Consider the following 22,899-nt stretch of genomic DNA (forward strand, 5'->3'; position numbering starts at 1 on the left):
GGGGGCAAATCGACCTTGTGGTTTTTTCTGTTTTTCTTTCTCTGTCTCCTTGCTGTCTCGGCATGCGAGTTCTTCCTCAGCTTTGGCCTCACAGACTTTTCACCTCTCTTAGACACTTCACCTAATTCAGAATGGATCTTTACTCTGTCTCACCCCCTTGACCCCTTGACCACCTCAGTGACCCCTCATGGACCCCAGTGACCCCACTGACCACCCCAGTGACCCTAGTGACCCCAGTGACCCCAGTGACCACCCCATGGACCCCAGTGACCCCAGTGACCCCAGTGACCCCACTGACCCCAGGGACCCCAGTGACCCCTTGGCCACCCCACGGACCCCAGTGACCACCCCACTGACCCTCCTGACCCCCCCCCCATGGATAACCTGGGACCACCCCAGGACCCTCAGGGACCACCCCGGGACCCCCCCATGGACCCCCCTGACCCCCCCATGGCCACCCTTGGACCCCCCTGGTCCTCAGGGACCACCCCGGGACCCCCAGGACCTTCATGGTACCCCCATGGACCCTCCTGAGCCCTCTATGACCCCCAGGACCCCCCCCCATGGACCCTCATGGACCCCCCTGACCCCTTCAATGACCCCCAGGACCTTCATGGACCCCCATGGACCCTCATGGACCCCCCATGGTCACCCTTGGACCCTCCTGACCCCCCCATGGACCCTCAGGACCTTCACGGACCCTCAGGGACCACCCAGGACCTTCATGGACCCTCCTGAGCCCCCCATGGACCCTCCTGAGCCCCTCAATGACCCCCAGGACCCTCACGGACCCCCCCCATGGACCCTCCTTGACCCTTCCTGAGCCCCCCATGGACCCCCCCATGGACTCCCTTTGACCCCCAGGGACCCCATTGACCCCATGGACTCTCCTGAGCCCCCCATGGACCCTCAGGACCCCCTTGAGGACCCCAACATGGACCCTCCTGAGCCCCCCACCCTCCATGGACCCCCCTGGGACCACCCCAGGACCCTCAGGGCCTTCATGGACCCCCATGGACCCTCCTGACCCCTCATGGACCACCTGGGACCACCCCGGGACCCTCAGGGACCCCCCTGACCCCCCCCATGGACCCTCTGGACCCCCTTGAGGACCCCCCCATGGACCCCCCTGACCCCACTGGGTGCTCAGGACCCCCTGGAGGGCCCCACGGACCCCCGGGACCCCTCAGGGACCCCCGGGACCCCTTGGCCACCCCACGGACCCCCGGGACCACCCCATGGACTCGTCACGAAACCTTTGGCCACCCCAGTGACCCCTTGAGCACCCCATGGACCCCCTTGAAGCCCCCAGTGACCCCTCAGGGACCCCAGTGACCCCAGTGACCACCCATGGACCCCTCATGGACCCCACTGACCACCCCAGTGACCCCTCAGGGACCCCTCACAGACCCCAGTGACCCCCTGACCACCCCACTGACCCCTCAGGGACCCCAGTGACCCCAGTGACCTTCATGGACCCCCATGGACCCTCCTGAGCCCCCCATGGACCCTCCTGAGCCCCCCCTGACCATGCCACTGACCCCTCATGGACCCCAGTGACCCCCTGACCACGCCACTGACCCCAGTGAAGCCCCCAGTGACCCCTCACGGACCCCCTGACCACCCCAGTGACCCCCGTGACCCCAGTGACCCCTTGGCCACCCCAGTGACCCCTCATGGACCCCAGTGACCCCCTGACCCCCCCAGTGACCCCTTGGCCACCACCCTGACCCCAAGCCAGGGGCGGGGCAATGAACGGCTTTGATTGACAGCTCTGGCCACGCCCCTTTTGGCGGGAGGGGAGTGCTGGGATGGAACTGGAATGGACTGGGATGGACTGGGAGGGAACTGAGATGGACTGGGAGGGACTGTGAGGGACTGGGAGGGAACTGGGATGGACTGGGAGGGACTGGGAGGGACTGGGAGGGAACTGGGAGGGAACTGGGGGGGACTGGGGGGGAACTGGGAGGGACTGGGAGGGACTGGGATGGACTGGGACAAACTGGGGGGGACTGGGAGGGAACTGGGATGGACTGGGAGGGAACTGGGATGGACTGGGAGGGACTGGGAGGGAACTGGGATGGACTGGGAGGGAACTGGGATGGACTGGGATGGACTGGGAGGGAACTGGGATGGACTGGGAGGGAACTGGGATGGACTGGGAGGGACTGGGAGGGAACTGGGAGGGACTGGGAGGGACTGGGAGGGACTGGGATGGACTGGGAGGGAAGTGGGAGGGACTGGGAGGGAACTGGGAGGGACTGGGAGGGAACTGGGAGGGAACTGGGAGGGAACTGGGATGGACTGGGAGGAACTGGGATGGACTGGGAGGGTCCAAAAGGGCTGGGGGGGACTGGGGGGCAGGGAGGGGCCCCCATTGTCCCCTCCCCCTTTTGTCCCCTCCGTGCCCCCCCCGCCCATCGCGTGTCCCGGCCCCCGCCAAGGAATCGATTTTATTGATTGATTGATTGGTTTGACTGATGGATTGATTTTATTGATTGATTGGTTGGTTTGATTGATGGATTGATTTTATTGATTGATTGATTGATTGGTTTGATTGATGGATTGATTTTATTGATTGATTGGTTGGTTTGATTGATGGATTGATTTTATTGATTGATTGATTTGTTTGACTGATGGATTGATTTTATTGATTGATTGATTGATTGGTTTGATTGATGGATTGATTTTATTGATTGATTGATTGGTTTGACTGATGGATTGATTTTATTGATTGATTGGTTGGTTTGATTGTTGGAGTGATTTTATTGATTGATTGATTGGTTTGATTGATGGATTGATTTTATTGATTGATTGATTGATTGGTTTGATTGATGGATTGATTTTATTGATTGATTGATTGGTTTGATTGATGGATTGATTTTACTGATTGATTGGTTGGTTTGATTGATGGATTGATTTTATTGATTGATTGATTGGTTTGATTGATGGATTGATTTTATTGATTGATTGGTTGGTTTGATTGATGGATTGATTTTATTGATTGATTGATTGATTGGTTTGATTGATTGATTGATTTTATTGATTGATTGATTGGTTTGATTGATGGATTGATTTTATTGATTGATTGATTGATTGATGGATTGATTTTATTGATTGATTGATTGGTTTGATTGATGGATTGATTTTATTGATTGATTGGTTGGTTTGATTGATGGATTGATTTTACTGATTGATTGGTTGGTTTGATTGATGGATTGATTTTATTGATGGATTGATTGGTTTGATTGATGGATTGATTTTATTGATTGGTTGGTTTGATTGATGGATTGATTTTATTGATTGATTGATTGGTTTGATTGATGGATTGATTTTACTGATTGATTGGTTGGTTTGATTGATGGATTGATTTTATTGATTGATTGATTGATTGGTTTGATTGATGGATTGATTTTATTGATCGATTGATTGGTTTGATTGATGGATTGATTTTATTGATTGATTTTATTGGTTTGATTGATGGATTGATTTTATTGATTGATTGATTGATTTTATTGTTTGATTTATTTTAATGATTTATTTTATTATTTGATTTATTTATTTCCATTTGTTTTATTGTTCTAATTATTTTATTGTTTGGATTGATTTTATGGTTCAATTTAATGTATTGACTTATTTTATTGTTCAAATTATTTACTTAATTTATTTTATTGTTTGATTTATTTATTTCAATTGATTTTATTGCTTGATTGATTTTATTGTTCGATTGATTTTATTGTTTGGATTGATTTTATTGCTCAATTTAATTTATTGACTTATTTATTTCATTGTTTGATTTATTTAATGGATTTATTTTATTGTTTCATTTATTTATTTCCATTTATTTTATTGTTCGATTGATTTTATTGTTTGGATTGATTTAATTGTTCAATTTAATTTATCGATTTATTTATTTCATTGTTTGGATTGATTTTATTGTTCAATTTAATTTATCGATTTATTTTTTTCATTGTTTGATTTATTTAATTGATTTATTTTACTGTTTGATTTATTTATTTTTATTGATTTTATTGTTTGATTTAATTTATCGATTCCTTGATTTTATAGATTGATTTATTTTATTGCTCGATTGATTGTATTGTTCAATTGATTTTATTGACTTCTTTATTTTATTGTTTGATTTATTTAATGGATTTATTTTATTGTTTGATTTATTTATTTTCACTTATTTTATTGATCAATTGATTTTATTGTTTGGACTGATTTTACTGTTTGATTTAATTTGTCGATTGATTGATTTTATCGATTGATTTATTTTATTGCTTGTATTGTTCTATTGATTTTATTGTTGGATTGATTGTATTGTTCGATTTAATTTATCGATTGATTTATTTTATTGTTTGATTGATTTTATTGTTCAATTTAATTTATTGATTGATTTATTTCATTGTTTGATTTATTTAATGGATTTATTTTGTTGTTGGATTGATTGTATTGTTCAATTGATTTTATTGACTTATTTATTTTATTGTTTGATTTATTTAATGGATTTATTTTTATTGTTTGATTTATTTATTTCCATTTATTTCATTGTTCGATTGATTTTATTGTTTGGATTGATTTTATTGTTTGATTCAATTTATCGATTGATTTTATTGCTCGATTGATTTTATTGTTTGATTGATTTTATTGTTGGATTGATTTTATTGTTCAATTTAATTTATCAATAGATTGATTTTATCGATTGATTTATTTTATTGATCAATTGATTTTATTGTTCAATTAATTTTATCATTGGATTGATTTTATTGTTCGATTTCATTTATCAATGGATTTATTTTATTGTTCGATTGATTTTATTGTTTGATTTAATTTATTGATTTATATATTTTATTGTTTGATTTATTTATTGATTGATTTTATTTTTTGGATTCATTGTATTGTTCGATTTAATTTATCGATTGATTGATTTTATTGATTGATTCATTTACTTTGATTGATTTTATTGCCGGATTGATTTTATCGTTGGATTGATTTTATTGTTCGATGTAATTTATGGACTTATTTATTTTATTGTTCGATTTATTTAATGGATTTATTTTATTGTTTGATTTATTTATTTCCATCTATTTTATTGTTCGATTGATTTTATTGTTTGGACTGATTTTATTGTTCGATTCAATTTATCGACTGATTTAAATTATTATTCGATTGATTTTACTGTTGGATTGATTGTATTATTGGATTTAATTTATCGATTGATTGATTTTATTGCTGGATTGATTTTATTGTTTGGATTGATTTTATTGTTCGATTTAATGTATCGATTGATTGATTTTATCGATTGATTTTATTGCTGGATTGATTTTCTCCAAACCTCTCCTCCCTGGGCTGGGTTTGCCCTTTGCTCGGGGCCATAAATGCCCTGAAAAACCACAATTTGTTTGTTGGGTTTGTGTTTGCAGAGCCCAAATCTGTTTTTGGGTTTTTGTGTTTGCAGAGCATTTCTGGCCCCAGGATGGAATTTGGAATTTGGAATTTGGAATCTGGAGAAAACCAGAAATAAAATCAAGTTTTGCTGGAGAAGGACAAAACAAAACAAAACAAAACAAAATAAAATAAAATAAAATAAAATAAAATAAAATAAAATAGAATAAAATAAAATAAAATAAAATAAAATAAAATAAAATAAATAAAATAAATTAATGAAATAAAATAAGATAAAATGAAATAAAATTAAATTAAATTAAAATGAAATGAAATGAAATAAAATAAAAATGAAATGAAATGAAATAAGATAAAATAAAACAAAATAAAAATGAAATAAAATGAAATGAAATAAGATAAGATAAAATAAAATAAAAAAATTAAATAATAAATACAAGAAAATAAAATAAAAATGTATTAAAACATAAAATGAAATAAAAATAAATAATAAATAAAATAAAATAAAATAAATAAAATATAAAATAATAAAATAAAATACTATACAATGTAATATAATATAATATAATATAATATAATATAATATAATATAATATAATATAATATAATATAATATAATATAATATAATATAATATAGTATAATATAATGTAAATGGATTAAAACATGAAATGAAATAAAAATAAATAGAACCCAAATCTGTTTGTTGGGTTTTTGTGTTTGCAGAGCATTTCTGGCCCCAGGACGGAATTTGGAATTTGGAATCTGAAGAAAACCAGAGAGAAAATCGAGTTTTGCTGGGGAAGGACAGAATAAATTGAAATGAAATGAAATAAAATAAAATAAAATAAAATGAATGAAAAGAAATAAAATAAAATAAAAATGAAATTAAATGAAATAAGATAAGATAAAATAAAATAAGATAAAATAAAATACAATAAAATAAATAATAAGTACAATAAAATAAAATAAAAAATTATTAACACATAAAATGAAATAAAAATAAATAATAAACAAAATAAAATAAAATAAATAAAATATAAAATAATAAAATATAATACTATACAATGTAATGTAATATAGAATAATGTAATATAATATAATATAATATAATATAATATAATATAATATAATATAATATAATATAATATAATATAATATAATATAATATAATATAATATAATATAATATAATATAATATAATATAATGTAATATAATGTAATATAATATAATGTAAATGGATTAAAACATGAAATGAAATAAAAATAAATAAAACCCAAATCTGTTTTTGGGTTTGTTTGCAGAGCATTTTGGGTTTGTTTGCAGAGCATTTCTGGCCCCTGATGGAATTTGGAATTTGGAATCTGAAGAAAACCAGAGATAAAATCGAGTTTTGCTGGGGAAGGACAGAATAAAATAAAATAAAATAAAATAAAATAAAGTAAAATAAAATAAAATAAAATAAAATAAAAATGAAATGAAATGAAATGAAATAAGATAAAATAAAATAAAATAAAAATGAAAATTAATGAAATGAAATAAAATAAGATAAAATGAAATAAAACAAGATAAAATAAAATACAATAAAATACAATAAAATAAATAATAAATACTATAAAATAAAATAAAAATGTATTAAAACATAAAATGAAATAAAAATAAATCAAATCCAATAAAATAAATAAAATATAAAATAATAAAATATAATACTATACAATGTAATGTAATATAGTATAATATAATATGATATAATATAATATAATATAATATAATATAATATAATATAATATAATATAATATAATATAATATAATATAACATAACATAACATAACATAACATAACATAACATAACATAACATAACATAACATAACATAACATAACATAATATAATATAATATAATATAACATAACATAACATAATATAATATATTTTCCCCCAATTTTTCCCATTTTTTTCCCATTTTTCCCCCAATGTCCGCAACGTCCCCAAATCTCATTTTTTCTAAATTTTCCCCTAACTTTTCCCATTTTTTTCTCATTGTCCCCAATGTCCCCAATGTCCCCAAATCTCATTTCTCCCAATTTTCCCCCAATGTCCCCAAATTTCATTTTTCCCATTTTTTACCAATTTTCCCCCATTTTTTCCCAAATTTTCCCCCATCGTCCCCAATGTCCCCAAATCTCATTTTCCCCAATTTTCTCCCAATTTTCCCCATTTTTTCCCCATTTTTCCCCCAATGTCCCTAAATCTTATTTTCCCCATTTTCCCGCAAATCTCATTTGTCCCATTTTTTACCAATTTTCCCCCAATTTTCCCCATTTTTCCCCCATTGTCCCCAAATCTCATTTCTCCCTATTTTCCCCCAATTTCCCTCCAATGTCCCGAAATCTCATTTTCCCATTTTTTACCAATTTTCCCCCAATTTTTTCCCAAATTTTCCCCAATTTTTCCCCCATTGTCCCCAATGTCCCCAAATCTTGTTTTCCCCAATTTTTTCCCAAATTTTCCCCTTTTTTTTCCTATTTTTCCCCCAATGTCCCCAAATCTTATTTTCCCCTAAATCTCATTTGTCCCATTTTTTACCAATTTTCCCCCAATTTTCCCCATTTTTCCCCCATTGTCCCCAATGTCCCCAAATCTCTTTTTTTCCCAATTTTCCCCATTTTTTCCCCAATGTCCCCAAATCTCATTTTCCCCAATTTTCCCCATTTTTCCCATTTTTTTCCCATTTTCCCCCCAATGTCCCCAAATCTCATTTTTCTAAATTTTCCCCCAATTTCTCCCCAATGTCCCCCCAATCTCCCCAATGTCCCCAAATCTCATTTTTTCCCAAATTTTCCCCAATTTCTCTCCGTTTTCCCCCCAACTTTTCCCATTTTTTTCTCATTGTCCCCAATGTCCCCAATGTCCCCAAATCTCATTTCTCCCAATTTTCCCCCAATTTTCCCCCAATGTCCCCAAATCTCATTTTTCCAAATTTCTCCCAATTTTCCCCCAATTTCTCCCCAATGTCCCCCCAATCTCCCCAATTTTCCCCAAATCTCATTTTCTAAATTTTCCCCGATTTTTCTCCACTTTTCCCCCAACTTTTCCCAATTTTCTCCCATTTTCCCCCAATGTCCCCAGATCTCATTTTTTAAAATTTCCCCCAATTTTTCCCATTTTTTTCTCATTGTCCTTAATGTCCCCAATGTCCCCAAAACTCATTTTTCTAAATTTCTCCCAATTTTTCCCATTTTTTTCTCATTGTCCCCAAATCTCATTTTTCCCATTTTTTACCAATTTTCCCCAATTTTTCCCCAATGTCCCCAAATCTCATTTTCCCCCATTTTCCCCCAATTTTTCCCCAACGTCCCCCCAATCTCCCCAATGTCCCCAAATCTCATTTTCCCCAATTTTCCCAAATTTTCCCCATTTTCCTCCAATGTCCCCAAATCTCATTTTCCCCTATTTTCCCAATTTTTCCCCATTTTCCCCCCATTTTCCCCCCAATTTCCCCAATGTTCCCCCAATCTCATTTTCCCCAATTTTCCCCATTTTTCCCCCAATGTCCCCAATGTCCCCAAATCTCATTTTTCCCATTTTTTTACCAATTTTCCCCAATGTCCCCAAATCTCATTTTTCCCAATTTTTCCCAATTTCCCCCCATTTTTCCCCAACTTCCACCCCCCCATTGCCCCTCCCCCCAAACACTTCCGGGTTTATTTTTGGGTTTTTTCGGAATTTATTTTTGGGTGGGCGTGGCAGCCAATCAGCGGCGGCAGCCAATCAGCGGCGGCAGCCAATCAGCGCCCGCGCTGTGGCCCCGCCCCCCCCGGGTAAGATCCCCCCCCTCCCCCCCCGGGGCCTCACTCGGGCCCGGCGCGCGCCAGGTGAGTGGGGGAGGGGCGCGTGAGGGGAGGGGGCGGGGCCGGTCCCAAAACGGCCCCGGGACCGCGGGATTTGGGGCAAAAAGGGCAAAAATCGGCACAAAATCGGCTGAAATTGCACAAAATCAGCGGAAATCGGCCCAAAACGGGAAGGAAGGGGAAAAATCGGCACAAAATTGGCAAAAATTGACATAAAATCGGCTACAATAACCCAAAATCATCAGAAATCGGCCCAAACCCGGAAAAAAGGGGGAAAAATCGGCGCAGAATTGGCGAAAATTGGCACAAAATCGGCTGAAATTACACAAAATCAGCGGAAATCGGCCCAAAATCGGAAAAAAAAGGGGAAAAATCGGCACAAAATTGGCAAAAATTGGCATAAAATCGGCTGAAATTACACAAAATCAGCAGAAATCGGCCCAAAACCAGAAAAAGGGGAGAAATCGGCACAAAATTGGCAAAAATTGACACAAAATCACCCAAAACCATCCCAAAATACACAAAATCGGGAAAAATCGGCACTAAATCAGCTAAAATTACTCAAAATCGCCCTAAATTGCCCAAAATCAGGAAAAAAGGAGGAAAGTCGGCACAAAAGTGGCAAAAATTGAAACGAAATTATTTTAAAATCTCCCAAAATTTAAATAAAGGGCGAAAATCGGTACTAAATTGACTCAAATTGTCACGAAATAATCCAAAAATCCCTAAAAGGGAAAAAAAAGGGGGAAAATCGACACAAAAATGGCAAAAATTGACACAAAATCGGCTTAAATTGCCCAAAATCAGAAGAAATTGCCCCAAAACCGGAAAAAAGGGGGAAAATCAGCGCAAAAATGGGAAAAATTGGCATAAAATCGACTGAAATTACACAAAATCAACAGAAATCGGCCCAAAAGCAGAAAAAAAGGCAAAAAATCGGCACAAAATGGGCAAAATTTGACAAAAAATCAGCTAAAAAGCCCCAAAACCAGAAAAAAAGGGGAAAATCAGCACTAAATTGGCAAGAATTGGTACAAAATAATCAAAAAATCCCTAAAATGGAAGAAAGGGGAAAAATCGGCACAAAATTGGAAAAAAATAACCTAAAATCACCCCAAACTACCCAAAACCAGAAAGAAAGGGGAAAAATTGGCACAAAATTGGGAAAAATTGACAGAAATTCACCCCAAAATTACCCCAAAATCCTAAAAAGGGGAAAAAAGGCAAAGAATCGGCACAAAATTGGCAAAAATTGACACAAAATTATTTAAAAGCCCCAAAACCAATGAAAGGGGAGAAAATCGGCACAAAATTGGCAAAAATTAAACTAAAATCCCCCCAAAATACCCTAAACCAGAAAGAAAGGGGGAAAATCGGCACCAAATTGGCAAAAATTGACACAAATTAACTCCAAAATCACCAAAAAATCCCAAAAAAGGGGGGAAAAGGCAAAAATCGGCACCAAATTGACCCAAATTGGCACAAAATCGGCCAAAAATCCCCAAAATGGGGAAAAAAGTGGAAAAAAATCGGCCCCAAATTGGCCCAAATCCCCCAAACCCGACCCCAAATTTGCTCTTCAGCGCCCCCAAATCCCCCCAGGGACCCCCAAAATCCCCCCCAGACCCAAATCCTCCCCAAAAACCCCAAGGGGGACCCCAAAACCCCCTCAAGGACCCCCCAAATACCCCCCTGGGACCCCAAAATCCCTCAAAATCCCCCCTGGGACCCCAAAATCGCCCCCAGACCCAAAAATCTCCCCAGAGATCCCCATGGGGACCCCAAAATCTCCCCTGGGACCCCATTAACCCTTCGAAGCCCCCTCCCCATTACCCCAAATCCCCTCCTGGGACCCCAAAACCCCCTCAAGGACCCCCTAAATCTCCCCAAAACCCCCTCCCCACACCCCAAAATCCCCCAAGGACCCTCCTGGGACCCCCAAATCGCCCCCAGACCCAAAATCTCTCCCTAAATCCCAATGGGGACCCCAAAATTCCCTCAAGGACTCCCCTGGGACCCCAAAATCCCCCCCAGACCCCTCCCCGCACCCCCAAATCCCCTCCAGGAGCCCCCTAAGACCCCCAAAGCCCCTCAGGGACCTTCCTGGGACCCCCTAAATCCCCCCAGACCCAAAAATCTCCCCAGAGATCCCAATGGGGACCCCTAAATCCCCCCTGGGACCCCATTAACCCCTCCAAGCCCCCTCCCCATTACCCTAAATCCCCTCCTGGGACCCCAAAATCCCCACCAGGACCCCCCAAATCCCCTCTAAGCCCCCTCCCCATTGCCCCAAATCCCCTCAGGGACCCCAAAATCCCCACCAGGACCCCCCAAAGAGCCCCAAAATCGCCCAAGGACCCTCCTGGGACCCCCAAAACCCCCAAAATCCCCTCAAAATCCCCCGAAACCGACCCCAAAATCCCCTCCAAGCCCCCTCCCCACACACCCAAATCTCCCCCAGACCCAAATATCTCCCCATAGATCCCAATGGGGACCCCAAAATCCCCTCAAGGACCCTCCTGGGACCCCTAAATCCTCTCCAAGCCCCCTCCTGAGACCCCCAAATCCCCACCAGACCCAAATAGCTCCCCAAAAATCCCAATGGGGACCCCAAAATCCCCTCAAGGACCCCCCAAATCCCCTCCAAGCCCCCTCCCCATCGCCCTAAATCCCCTCCTGGGACCCCAAAATCCCCCCAAGGATCCTCCTAGGACCCCCAAAATCCCCCCCAGACCCAATTATCTCCCCATAGATCCCAATGGGAACCCCAAAATCTCCCCTGGGACCCCATTAACCCCTCGAAGACCCCTCCCCATTACCCCAAATCCCCTTCTGGGACCCTCAAATCCTCTCAAGGACCCTCCTGGGACCCCCAAATCCTCACAGAGACTCCCCAAAGACCCCCTAAATGCCCCCCAAGGACCCCAATATCCCCCCCTTAATTCCCCTTTCTCTCTCCCCAGGTCTCTCCGCACCATGTCCGGCTCTGCGCCCCCGAACCCCCCGGGACCCCCGAACCCCCTGAACCCTTCGGGGACCCCCTGGCCGCCCCCCCCTCCCCCGCACCGCCTGCGGGCCCTGGCGCGCTCCTGGCTGGACGAGGACGCGCCCTGGCCCGACCCCACCGTGGCGCCGCTGGGGAACCCCGAGATCCGCGCCCACATCCTTGTCAAAAACCCCGAAACCCCCGCATTTAACCCCAAAACCCCCCCGTTTTTCGGGGTGCTGGCCGGCTGCCCGTTCGCCGAGGCGGTGTTCGCGCTGTCGGGCTGCTCCGTGCTCTGGAAGGTTCCCGAAGGTTCCCGGCTGGGCCCGGGCCGGGCGCTGCTGGCCGAGGTTCGCGGCCCCGTTTCCGGGCTGCTCCTGGCCGAGCGCACGGCCCTCAACGTCCTGGGCCGCTGCAGCGGCGTGGCCTCCATGGCCGCCCGGGCCCGGGGCGTCGCCGAGAGCCGAAACTGGGGAGGGGTCGTGGCGGGGACGCGCAAGTGCACGCCCGGCTTCAGGGCAGCCGAGAAGTACGCGCTGGGCGTGGGGGGCGCGCAGGGGCACCGTGAGGGGCTGGGGGCGTTTGGCCTCATCAAGGACAACCACAGGGCCGTGGCCGAGATGGGCGGCGGGCACGAAGGGGTTAAACGGGTAAGGACCCCGAAATTTTGGGTCGGGGGAACCCCGAAATGTGGGTGGAAATGGGGGAAAAATGGGTGGAAAATGGGGAGGAAGTTTGGGGGGACAATCACAGAGAGAGTGACAGCGGACAGCAAGGGGTTAAACGGGTGAGCACCCCGAATTTTGGGGGGTTTTGGGGTGGGGGAGCCCCGAAATTGGGGGGGAAATGAGTGGGGGGACCCTTGAATTGGGGCAGTTTTAGTTGTGGGGAGACCCTACAGAGTTTGGGGGTGTTCTGGTTGTTGGGATCCCCGGATTTGGGGAAAAATTTGGGGTAAAATGAGGGGAAATTTGGGAGGGGCTGGGGGCGTTCGGCCTCGTCAAGGACAACCACAGGGCCGTGGCCGAGATGGGCGGAGGAGGGCACGAAGGGGTTAAACGGGTAAGGACCCCGAAATTTTGGGGGGTTTTGGGGCGGTTTTGGTTGTGGGAGACCCCGAAATTTGGGGGAAAATGAGGGAAAAATTTGGGTGGAAAATGGCGGAGAAATGGCGGGAAAAACTGGGGGGGGAATAGGGGAGAAATGAGGGGAGAAATGGGGAGAGGAGACCCCGAATTTGTGGGGAAATGGGGGCAAAATTTGGGGGGTTCTGGTTGTGGGGACCCCCAAATTTGGGGGGGAAATGGGGAAAAATTTGGGGGAAAATGAGGGGAAATTTGGGAGGGGCTGGGGGTGTTCGGGCTGCTCAAGGACAAGCACAGAGCGGTGGTGGAACTGAGTGAGGGACAGGAAGGGGTTAAACGGGTAAGGACCCCAAATTTTGGGGTGAGAGACCCCCGAAATTGGGGAAAAATTTGGGTGGAAATGGGGGAAAAGTTGGGGGAGAAATGGGAGAGAAATGGGGAGGGGGGATCGGGACAAGCACAGGGCCGTGGCCGAGATGGGCGCAGGCGGGAAGAAGGGGTTAAACGGGTAAGGACCCCGAAATTTTGGGGGGATTTGGGGTGGGGGTACCCCGAAATCTGGGGGAAAATGAGGGAAAAATTTGGGTGGAAAATGGGGGAGAAATGGCGGGAAAAACTGGGGGGGAATAGGGGAGAAATGAGGGGAGAAATGGGGAGAGGAGACCCCGTATTTGGGGGGAAAATTTGGGAGCAAAATTTGGGGGGTTCTGGTTGTGGGGACCCCCAAATTTGAGGGGGAAATGGGGAAAAATTTGGGGTAAAATGAGGGGAAATTTGGGAGGGGCTGGGGACGTTCGGCCTCGTCAAGGACAAGCACAGGGCCGTGGCCGAGATGGGCGGAGGAGGGCACGAAGGGGTTAAACGGGTAAGGACCCCGAAATTTTGGGGGGATTTGGGGCGGTTTTGGGGGGTTTTGGTTGTGGGAGACCCCGAAATTTGGGGGAAAATGAGGGAAAATTTGGGAGGGGCTGGGGGCGTTCGCGCTGCTCAAGGACAAGCACAGGGCCGTGGCCGAGATGGGCGGAGGCGAGCACAAAGGGGTTAAACGGGTAAGGACCCCAAATTTTGGGGTCGGGGGAACCCCGAAATGTGGGTGGAAATCGGAAAAATATGGGTGGAAATGGGGAAAAATGGGTGGAAAATGGGGAGGAAATTTGGGGGGGCAATCACAGAGAGAGCGACAGCGGACAGGAAGGGGTTAAACGGGTGAGGACCCCAAATTTTGGGGGGTTTTGGGGTGGGGGAACCCCGAAATTGGGGAAAAAATTGGGTGGAAAATGGGGAGGGGAATCAGGAATTTGGGGAGGGGGCATCTGGACAATCACAGAGCGGTGGCACTGGAGACAGAGGAGGGGGTGACACAGGTGAGGACCCCAAAATTTGGGGGAATTTTGGGGTGGGAGAGCCCCGAAATTGGGGAAAAAATTGGGTGAAAATGGGGGAGAAATGGGGAAAAACTTGGAGGGAAAATGGAGAAGAAATGGGGGGAGAATGGGGGGGGGGGTATCCGGCAGGTGGGGACCCCCGAAATTGGGGGGGAAATGAGTGGGGGGACCCTTGAATTGGGGCAGTTTTGGTTGTGGGGAGACCCTACAGAATTTGGGGGGTTCTGGTTGTGGGGACCCCCGGATTTGGGGGGGAAATGGGGAGAAATGGGGAAAAATTTGGGGTAAAATGAGGGGAAATTTGGGGGGGAAATGGGGGGTCCGGGCTGCTCAAGGACAAGCACAGAGCGGTGGTGGAACTGAGTGAGGGACAGGAAGGGGTTAAACGGGTAAGGACCCCAATTTTGGGGGGATTTGGGGTGAAATTCGCTGTGGGGTACCCCGAAATTGGGTGGAAATGGGAAAAAAATTGGGGGACAAATGGGTGGAAAATGGGAGGGAAATGAGTGTGGAGACCCCGAATTTGGGGGCAAAATTTGGGGGGTTCTGGTTGTGGGAACCCCCGGATTTGGGGGGGAAATGGGGAGGGGGATCCCCAAAATGTGGGGGGAAATGGGAAAAATTTGGGTGGAAAATGGGGGAGAAATGGGGGGAAAAATTGGGGGGGAATGGGGCTGAAATGAGGAGGGGAGACCCCGAATTTGGGGGGAAATGGGGGCAAAATCTGGGGGCAAAATTTGGGGGGTTCTGGTTTTGGGGACACTCAAATTTGGGGGGGAAATGGGGAAAAATTTGGGGTAAAATGGGGGAAATTTGGGTGGAAATGGGGGAGAAATGGGAAAAAAAAAAATGGGTGGAAAATGGGGTGGGGAAACCCAAAATTTGGGGGGGTTCCGGTTGTGGGGACCCCGAGTTTGGGGTAAAAATGGGGGAAATTTGGGGGCCAAATTTGTGGGGGATCGGGACAATGCCAGAGCGCTGGCAAAGGTGAGCACCCCAAAATTTGGGGGGTTTTGGGTGTGGGGGGACCCCAAATTTGGGGAAATTTTTGGGGATTAATTTTGGGGGGAAATTGCCAATTTTTCCGGGGAAAATTTTTGTGGGGAAATTCCCAATTTTTTGGGAATTAATTTCGAGTAGAAATTCCCAATTTTTTGAGTAGAAATTCCCAATTTTTAGGGAATTATTTTGAGTAGAAAATCCCAATTTTTGGGAATTAATTTTGAGTAGAAATTCCCAATTTTTTTGATTAATTTTGAGTAGAAAATCCTATTTTGGGGGGATTAATTTAGGGGCAATTCTCAAATTTGGGGATTAATTTTGAGGAAAAATTCCCAATTTTTGGGGGAATTAATTTTGAGTAGGAATTCCCAATTTTTGGGGATTAATTTTGGGGGGAAATTGCCAATTTTTCCGGGGAAAATTTTTGTGGGGAAATTCCCAATTTTTTGGAATTAATTTCGAGTAGAAATTCCCAATTTTTTGAGTAGAAATTCCCAATTTTTAGGGAATTATTTTGAGTAGAAAATCCCAATTTTTGGGAATTAATTTTGAGTAGAAATTCCCAATTTTTTTGATTAATTTTGAGTAGAAAATCCTATTTTGGGGGGATTAATTTAGGGGGCAATTCTCAAATTTGGGGATTAATTTTGAGGAAAAATTCCCAATTTTTGGGGGAATTAATTTTGAGTAGGAATTCCCAATTTTTGGGGATTAATTTTGAGTAGAAAATCCCAATTTTTTTGGGAATTAATTTTGAATAGGAATTCCCAATTTTTTTGATTAATTTTGAGTAGAAAATCCCAATTTTTGGGGATTTATTTGGGGGGAAATTCTCAAATTTGGGGATTAATTTTGAGTAGAAAATCCCAATTTTTGGGGATTAATTTTGAGTAGAAATTCCCAAATTTTGGGGATTTATTTGGGGGGAAATTCTCAAATTTGGGGATTTATTTTGAGGAAAAATTCCCAATTTTTGGGGAATTAATTTTGAGTAGGAATTCCCAATTTTTTGAGTAGAAATTCTCAATTTTTAGGGAATTAATTTCGAGTAGAAAATCCCAATTTTTGGGGATTAATTTGGGGGAAAATTCTCAAATTTGGGAATTAATTTTGAGGAAAAATTCCCAAATTTAGGGGAATTAATTTTGAGTAGGAATTCCCAATTTTTTGAGTAGAAATTCCCAATTTTTTGGATTAATTTTGAGTAGAAAATCCTATTTTTGGGGGATTAATTTGGGGGAAAATTCTCAAATTTGGGGATTAATTTTGAGTAGGAATTCCCAATTTTTTGGATTAATTTTGAGTAGAAATTCCCAATTTTTTGGGATTAATTTTGAATAGAAATCCCCAATTTTTGAGGATTAATTTCCAAATTTTTGGAAATTAATTTCGAGTAGAAATCCCCAATGTTTGAGGATTAATTTTGAATAGAAAAAACCCAAATTTTTGGGGATTAATTTCCAAATTTTTGGGTTTAAATTTTGAGTGGAAATCCCCAATTTTTAGGTATTAATTTGGGAGTCAAATTCTCAATTTTTGGGGATGAATCTGAGGGGAAAATCCCAATTTTTGGGGACTAATTTTGAGTAAGAATTCCCAATTTTTGGGCATTAATTTCCGAATTTTTGGGGATTAATTTTGAGTAGAAATCCCCAATTTTTGGGTATTAATTTTGAATAGAAAAACCCAATTTTTGGGGATTAATTTCCAAATTTTTGGGGATAAATTTTGAGTAGAAATCCCCAATTTTTGTGGAATAATTTTGAATAGAAAACCCAAATTTTGGGGGCAAATCCCTAATTTTTGGGTTTATTTTGGTGTCCCACAGCTGATTGTGGAGGCGCGCTGGGCCGGGGGCTTTACGCGGAAATTGGGCGTGGAGTGCGCGAGCGCTGAGCAGGCGCTGGAGGCGGCCAAGGCTGGGGCCGATGTCGTCCTGCTCGACAACCTGAGCCCAGAGGTGAGCCCCAAAACATCGGGGGACCCCAAAAATCGAAATTTTGGGGGGAAAAATGGCGAAATTTTGGGGAAAAACGGCAAAAATTTGGGGAAAAACAGTGAAAATTTGGGGAAAAAAAAGCAAAAATTTGGGGGAGAAACTCAAAAAAATGTGCCCAGAATTGGGGTGGGGGTGGCAGAGATTTGAGCTCTGAGCCCACGGGGCAGCCCCAAAACATCGGGGAACCCCGAAAATCGAAATTTTGGGCGAGAAAAGGTGAAATTTTGGGGAAAAAAGGTGAAAATTTTGGGGAAAACGGCAAAAATTTGGGAAAAAAGGTGAAAATCTGGGGGAGAAAACCCCAAAAATGTGCCCAGAATTGGGGTGGGGGTAGCAGAGATTTGAGCTCTGAGCCCACGAGGGAGCCCCAAAATTCGGGAACCCCGAAAATGGAAATTTTGGGGGAGAAAAGGTGAAATTTTGGGGATAAAAGGTGAAAATTTGGGGGAAAAAGGTGAAAATTTGGGGAAAAAAGGCAAAAATTTGGGGGAGAAAACCCCAAAAATGTGCCCAGAATTGGGGTGAGGGTGGCGGAGATTTGAGCTCTGAGCCCACAGGGGAGCCCCAAAATATCGGGGGACCCCGAAAATCGAAATTTTGGGGGAAAGAGGGGAAATTTGGGGGATAAAAGGTGAAAATTTGGGGGAAAAAAGTGAAAATTTGGGGAAAAACAGTGAAAATTTGGGGGAAAAACTCAAAAACATCGGCCCAAAATTGGGGTGGGGGTGGTGGAGATTTGAGCTCTGAGCCCAGGGGGGAGCCCCAAAATTGGGGAACTCTGAAAATCGAAATTTTGGGGGAAAAATGGTGAAAATTTGGGGGAAAAAGGTGAAAATTTTGGGGAAAATGGCGAAAATTTGGGAAAAAAAGGTGAAAATCTGGGGGAGAAAACCCCAAAAATGTGCCCAGAATTGGGGTGGGGGTGGTGGAGATTTGAGCTCTGAGCCCACGGGGCAGCCCCAAAATTCGGGAACCCTGAAAATCGAAATTTTGGGGGAGAAAAGGTGGAATTTCGGGAGGAAAAAGGCAAAAGTTTGGGGAAAAACAGTGAAAATTTGGGAAAAAAGGTGAAACTTTGGGGGAGAAACTCAAAAAAATGGTGCAAAATCGGGGTGGGGGTGGTGGAGATTTGAGCTCTGAGCCCATGGGGGAGCCCCAAAATTCGGGAACCCTGAAAATCGAAATTTTGGGGGGAAAAGGTGAAAATTTGGGAGAAAAAGGTGAAAATTTGGGGAAAAACGGCAAAAATTTGGGGAAAAACGGTGAAATTTTGGGGGAGATAACTGCAAAAAATCGGGTTTTTTGGGGGGGTCAAATAATCCCAGAATTGATAAATTTTTTAGGGACCGAAATTGGGCAAATTTTGGGTTGAAAATCCCAAATTTTGGGGTTTTTCTTGGTGGGTTGGACCCCAAATTTTGGGTGGAAAATCCCAAATTTTTGGTGTTTCTAGTTTAAGGGGAATTTGGGGTGGACACTCCAATTTTGGGTTCAAATCCCCAAATTTGTGGAGATTTTTATGGGGAAAACCCAAATTTGAGCAGGGACACCCCAATTTTGGGTGGAACAATCCCCGGATTTGTGGGGAATTTTGGGGAAAAACCCAAATTTGAGCAGGGACACCCCAATTTTGGGTTCAAATCCCCAAATTTGTGGAGATTTTTATGGGGAAAACCCAAATTTGAGCAGGGACACCCCAGTTTTGGGTGGAACAATCCCCGGATTTGTGGGGATTTTTATGGGAAAAACCCAGGGACACCCCAATTTTGGTTCAAATCCCGCCCAACCCCAATGAACCGAACCCCAAATTTTGGGGTTCACTGACATTGTCCCCCTTTACCGGGATCTGCACTCGGATAAACTCCAAAAATGGGGAGAAAATGGGAAAAATCAAAAAATATTTGGATAAATCCCCCCCCAAAAAAAAAGGTGGGGGGGAGATCTGAAAAAATTTGGGATAAACCCCAAAAATGGGGAATCGACAAAAAAAAAAGGTGGAAAACCCCCAAAAAATGAGGAAAAAATCCCAAAAAGGGGGGATGAACCCGCCAAAAATCTGGGGTAAAGTCCAAACATTGAGAAAAAACCCAAAAAAATGGAATAAATGCCAAAAAATTGGGATAAAACCCGCAAAATGGGGGTAAAACTCCAAAAAAATGGGGATAAAAGCCCCCAAAATGGGGATAAACACCAAAAATAGGGATAAAGTCCAAAAAATGGCATTATTCCCAAAAAAAATGAGGAAAAACCACAAAAAATGGGGGAAAACCCCAGAAAAATGGAAAACCCCAAACCAAACAGTGGGAAAAAATAAAAAAACATGGGAATAAAAACAAAAAAAAGGAAAAAAACCCAAAAAATGAGGACATGCTGCAAAAATTTGGGATAAGCCCCAAAAATTGGGATGAAACCCCAAAAATGGGAAAAACAAACAAACAAATAAAAAGGAATGAACCCTAAAAAATGGGGGAAAAAAAAACCCCAAAAAATTGAGATAAACCCCCCAAAAATGTGGGGAAACCCCAAAAAATGGAGACAAACCCCAAAAAAATAGGAAGAAAAACCCCAAAAATGGGGCTGTGGACTTTTTGAAATGGGGATAAACCCCCCAAAGATGGGAAAAAACCCAAAAAAATGGGGAAATAAACAAAAAGAAATTTGGATAAACCCAAGAAGTGGGACTGAAACTGGGCAGGTTTTGGGTTGCAAACCCCGAATTTTTGGGGTTTCTGGTTTGAAGGGGATTTGGGGGTGGGCACCCCAATTTTGAACACCCAATTTTAAGTGGAACAATCCCAAAATTGATCATTTTTTCTGGGGACCCAAACTGGGCAAATTTTGGGTTGGAAACCCCCAAATTTGGGATTTTTCTGGGTGGGAGAGACCCCAAATTTTTGGGTGAAAAATCCCAATTTTTTTGGTGTTTCTGCTTTAAGGGGAATTTGGGGGTGGGCACCCCAATTTTGGGTTAAATAATCCCAGAATTAATGGGTTTTTATAGGGACCGAATTTGGGCAGATTTTAGATTGAAAATCCCAAATTTTGGAGTTTTTCTCAGTGGTTCAAACCCCAAATTTTGGGTGGAAAACCCCGAATTTTTGGGGTTTCTGGTTGAGTGGGGATTTGGGGGTGGGCACCCGAAATTTGGGTTAAATAATTGCAGAATTAATGGGTTTTTATAGGGACCGAAATTGGGCAGATTTTAAGTTGAAAATCCCAAAATTTGGGATTTTTCTGGGTGGGAGAGACCCCAAATTTTTGGGTGAAAAATCCCAAATTTTTGGTGTTTCTGGTTTAAGGGGAATTTGGGGGTGGGCACCCCAATTTTGGGTTAAATAATCCCAGAATTAATGGGTTTTTCTAGGGACTGAAATTGGGCAGATTCTAGGTTGAAAATCCCAAATTTGGGATTTTTCTGGGTGGGAGAGACCCCAAATTTTTGGGTGAAAAATGCCAATTTTTTTGGTGTTTCTGCTTTAAGGGGAATTTGGGGGTGGACACCCCAATTTTGGACTAATCCCCGGATTTTTGGGGATTTTTATGGGGAAAACCCAAATTTGAGCAGGGACACCCCAATTTTGGGTTCGAATCCCGCCCAACCCCAATGAACCAGACCCCCACTCATCCAATGAACCCCCAATTTTGGGTTTTTTGACGTTTTCCCCCCGTTTCCAGGAGCTGCACGCGGCGGCCGCGCGCGTCAAGGCCGCGCACACCGCGCGTGCTGGTGGAGGCCAGCGGGGGCATCGGCCTGGAGAGGCTGGGCAGCTTCCTGGGGCCCCACGTGGACATCGTGTCCATGGGGTGCCTGACCCACAGCGCCCCCGCGCTCGACTTCGCCCTCAAGGTGGTGGGGATGGGGAGTGGAAGTGAGGAAAAGTGAAAATCCGACGTGGAAACCCCAAAATTTCACCCAGAAACCCCAAAATCCAGTGTAAAATCTCAAAAATCCAGCCTGGAAACCCCAAAATCCAACCCGAAACCCTGGAGATCCGTCCTGGAACCAATAATGTCCAACGTTGGACCTGTCAAACCTGGAACCCCAAAATCCAACCTGGAACCCCAAAATCCATCCTGGAAACCTCGAAATCGAACCCGAAACCCTGAAATTTGGGAACCCCAAAATTGAACCGGGGAACCCCAAAAATCCATCCCAGGAACGCCCAAATTCCAACCTGGAACCAATAAAATCCAACGTGAAACGTAGAGACACCTGGAACCCTGAAATCCATCCCAGGAACCCCAAAAATCCAACCTGGAACCCCAAAAATCCAACCTGGAACCCCCAAAATCCAACCCTCCAAACCCAGCCTGGAACCAATGAAATCCCGGGAACCCCAGAATCCATCCCTGAACCCCAAAATCCGCCCCAGGAGCCCCCAGCCCTGCAGGCCCTGCCCTGGTTCCTGGGGCCCCACGGGGCCGTCGTGTCCATGGGGTGCCCGACCCACAGCGCCCCCGCGCTCGACTGCGCCCTCAGGGTGCTGGGGATGGGGGACGGAGCCGAGGAACCCTGAAAATCCAACGTGGGAACCCCAAAAATTCACCCTGGAACCCTGAAATTGATAGTGGAACCCTGGAAAAAGTTAAAGATAGAATCTAAAATGTTAGGCTTTGTGCTTTCCCAGATCAACTGCACCTGCGTAAGCAGTATGATAAATTATATAATTGTTAGATGTGATGATTGCTTAGTAATTAAATGTAATTATTATATAACCATAAGAAGGATAGTGAGAAACTATGTTGGAAATTCAGAGAGGGGCTAAATTTATGTATACAATAGAACAATATAAGTTTAATAATTAACATGAAAGTTATGTAATGATAGAGTATAAAACATGATCATTTCGGATGTACGGTCGGAGTCAGATTTGGGTTGAATATACCCCGATTCCCAGAGCTCTTAATAAAAGGCACCGCATATAATTGCTCCATGATTATGTGTTTTTGAACGCTAACATTTTGGCGACCCAGATGGAACCCTTGTGAGTGCTGCTGAGCGAGTTTGCGACTCGATCACGCTCCAGCCGGCACCAAGGGATTCTCGGGGAGCCCATCGGCCGCGACTGCTTCCGCCGCTCACAAACGTCCCCGGGAGAAATGTAAGGTGCTTTTTACTTTGGTTTGGGTGCCTGCCAATAAGACGCACTGAAAGCTACGCTTGGTTGGGCTAAAGGAATTCCTG

The 22,899-nt window shown here is 43.4% G+C and overlaps 1 protein-coding gene across 1 annotated transcript; it reads left to right on the forward strand.

Annotated features, from left to right (window-relative positions):
* The first annotated feature begins 1,086 nt into the window (after positions 1-1,086).
* LOC134434715 (nicotinate-nucleotide pyrophosphorylase [carboxylating]-like) lies at positions 1,087-22,089 on the forward strand. The gene is given in 5 exon segments (XM_063183342.1): positions 1,087-1,142; positions 12,221-12,884; positions 17,544-17,675; positions 21,390-21,428; positions 21,430-22,089. Coding segments are annotated over 5 exon segments (1,059 nt in total). The 3' UTR covers positions 21,598-22,089.
* Positions 22,090-22,899: the final 810 nt, after the last annotated feature.

This window comes from Melospiza melodia, unplaced genomic scaffold (assembly GCF_035770615.1).
Source record: "Melospiza melodia melodia isolate bMelMel2 unplaced genomic scaffold, bMelMel2.pri scaffold_46, whole genome shotgun sequence".
NCBI lineage: Eukaryota > Metazoa > Chordata > Aves > Passeriformes > Passerellidae > Melospiza > Melospiza melodia.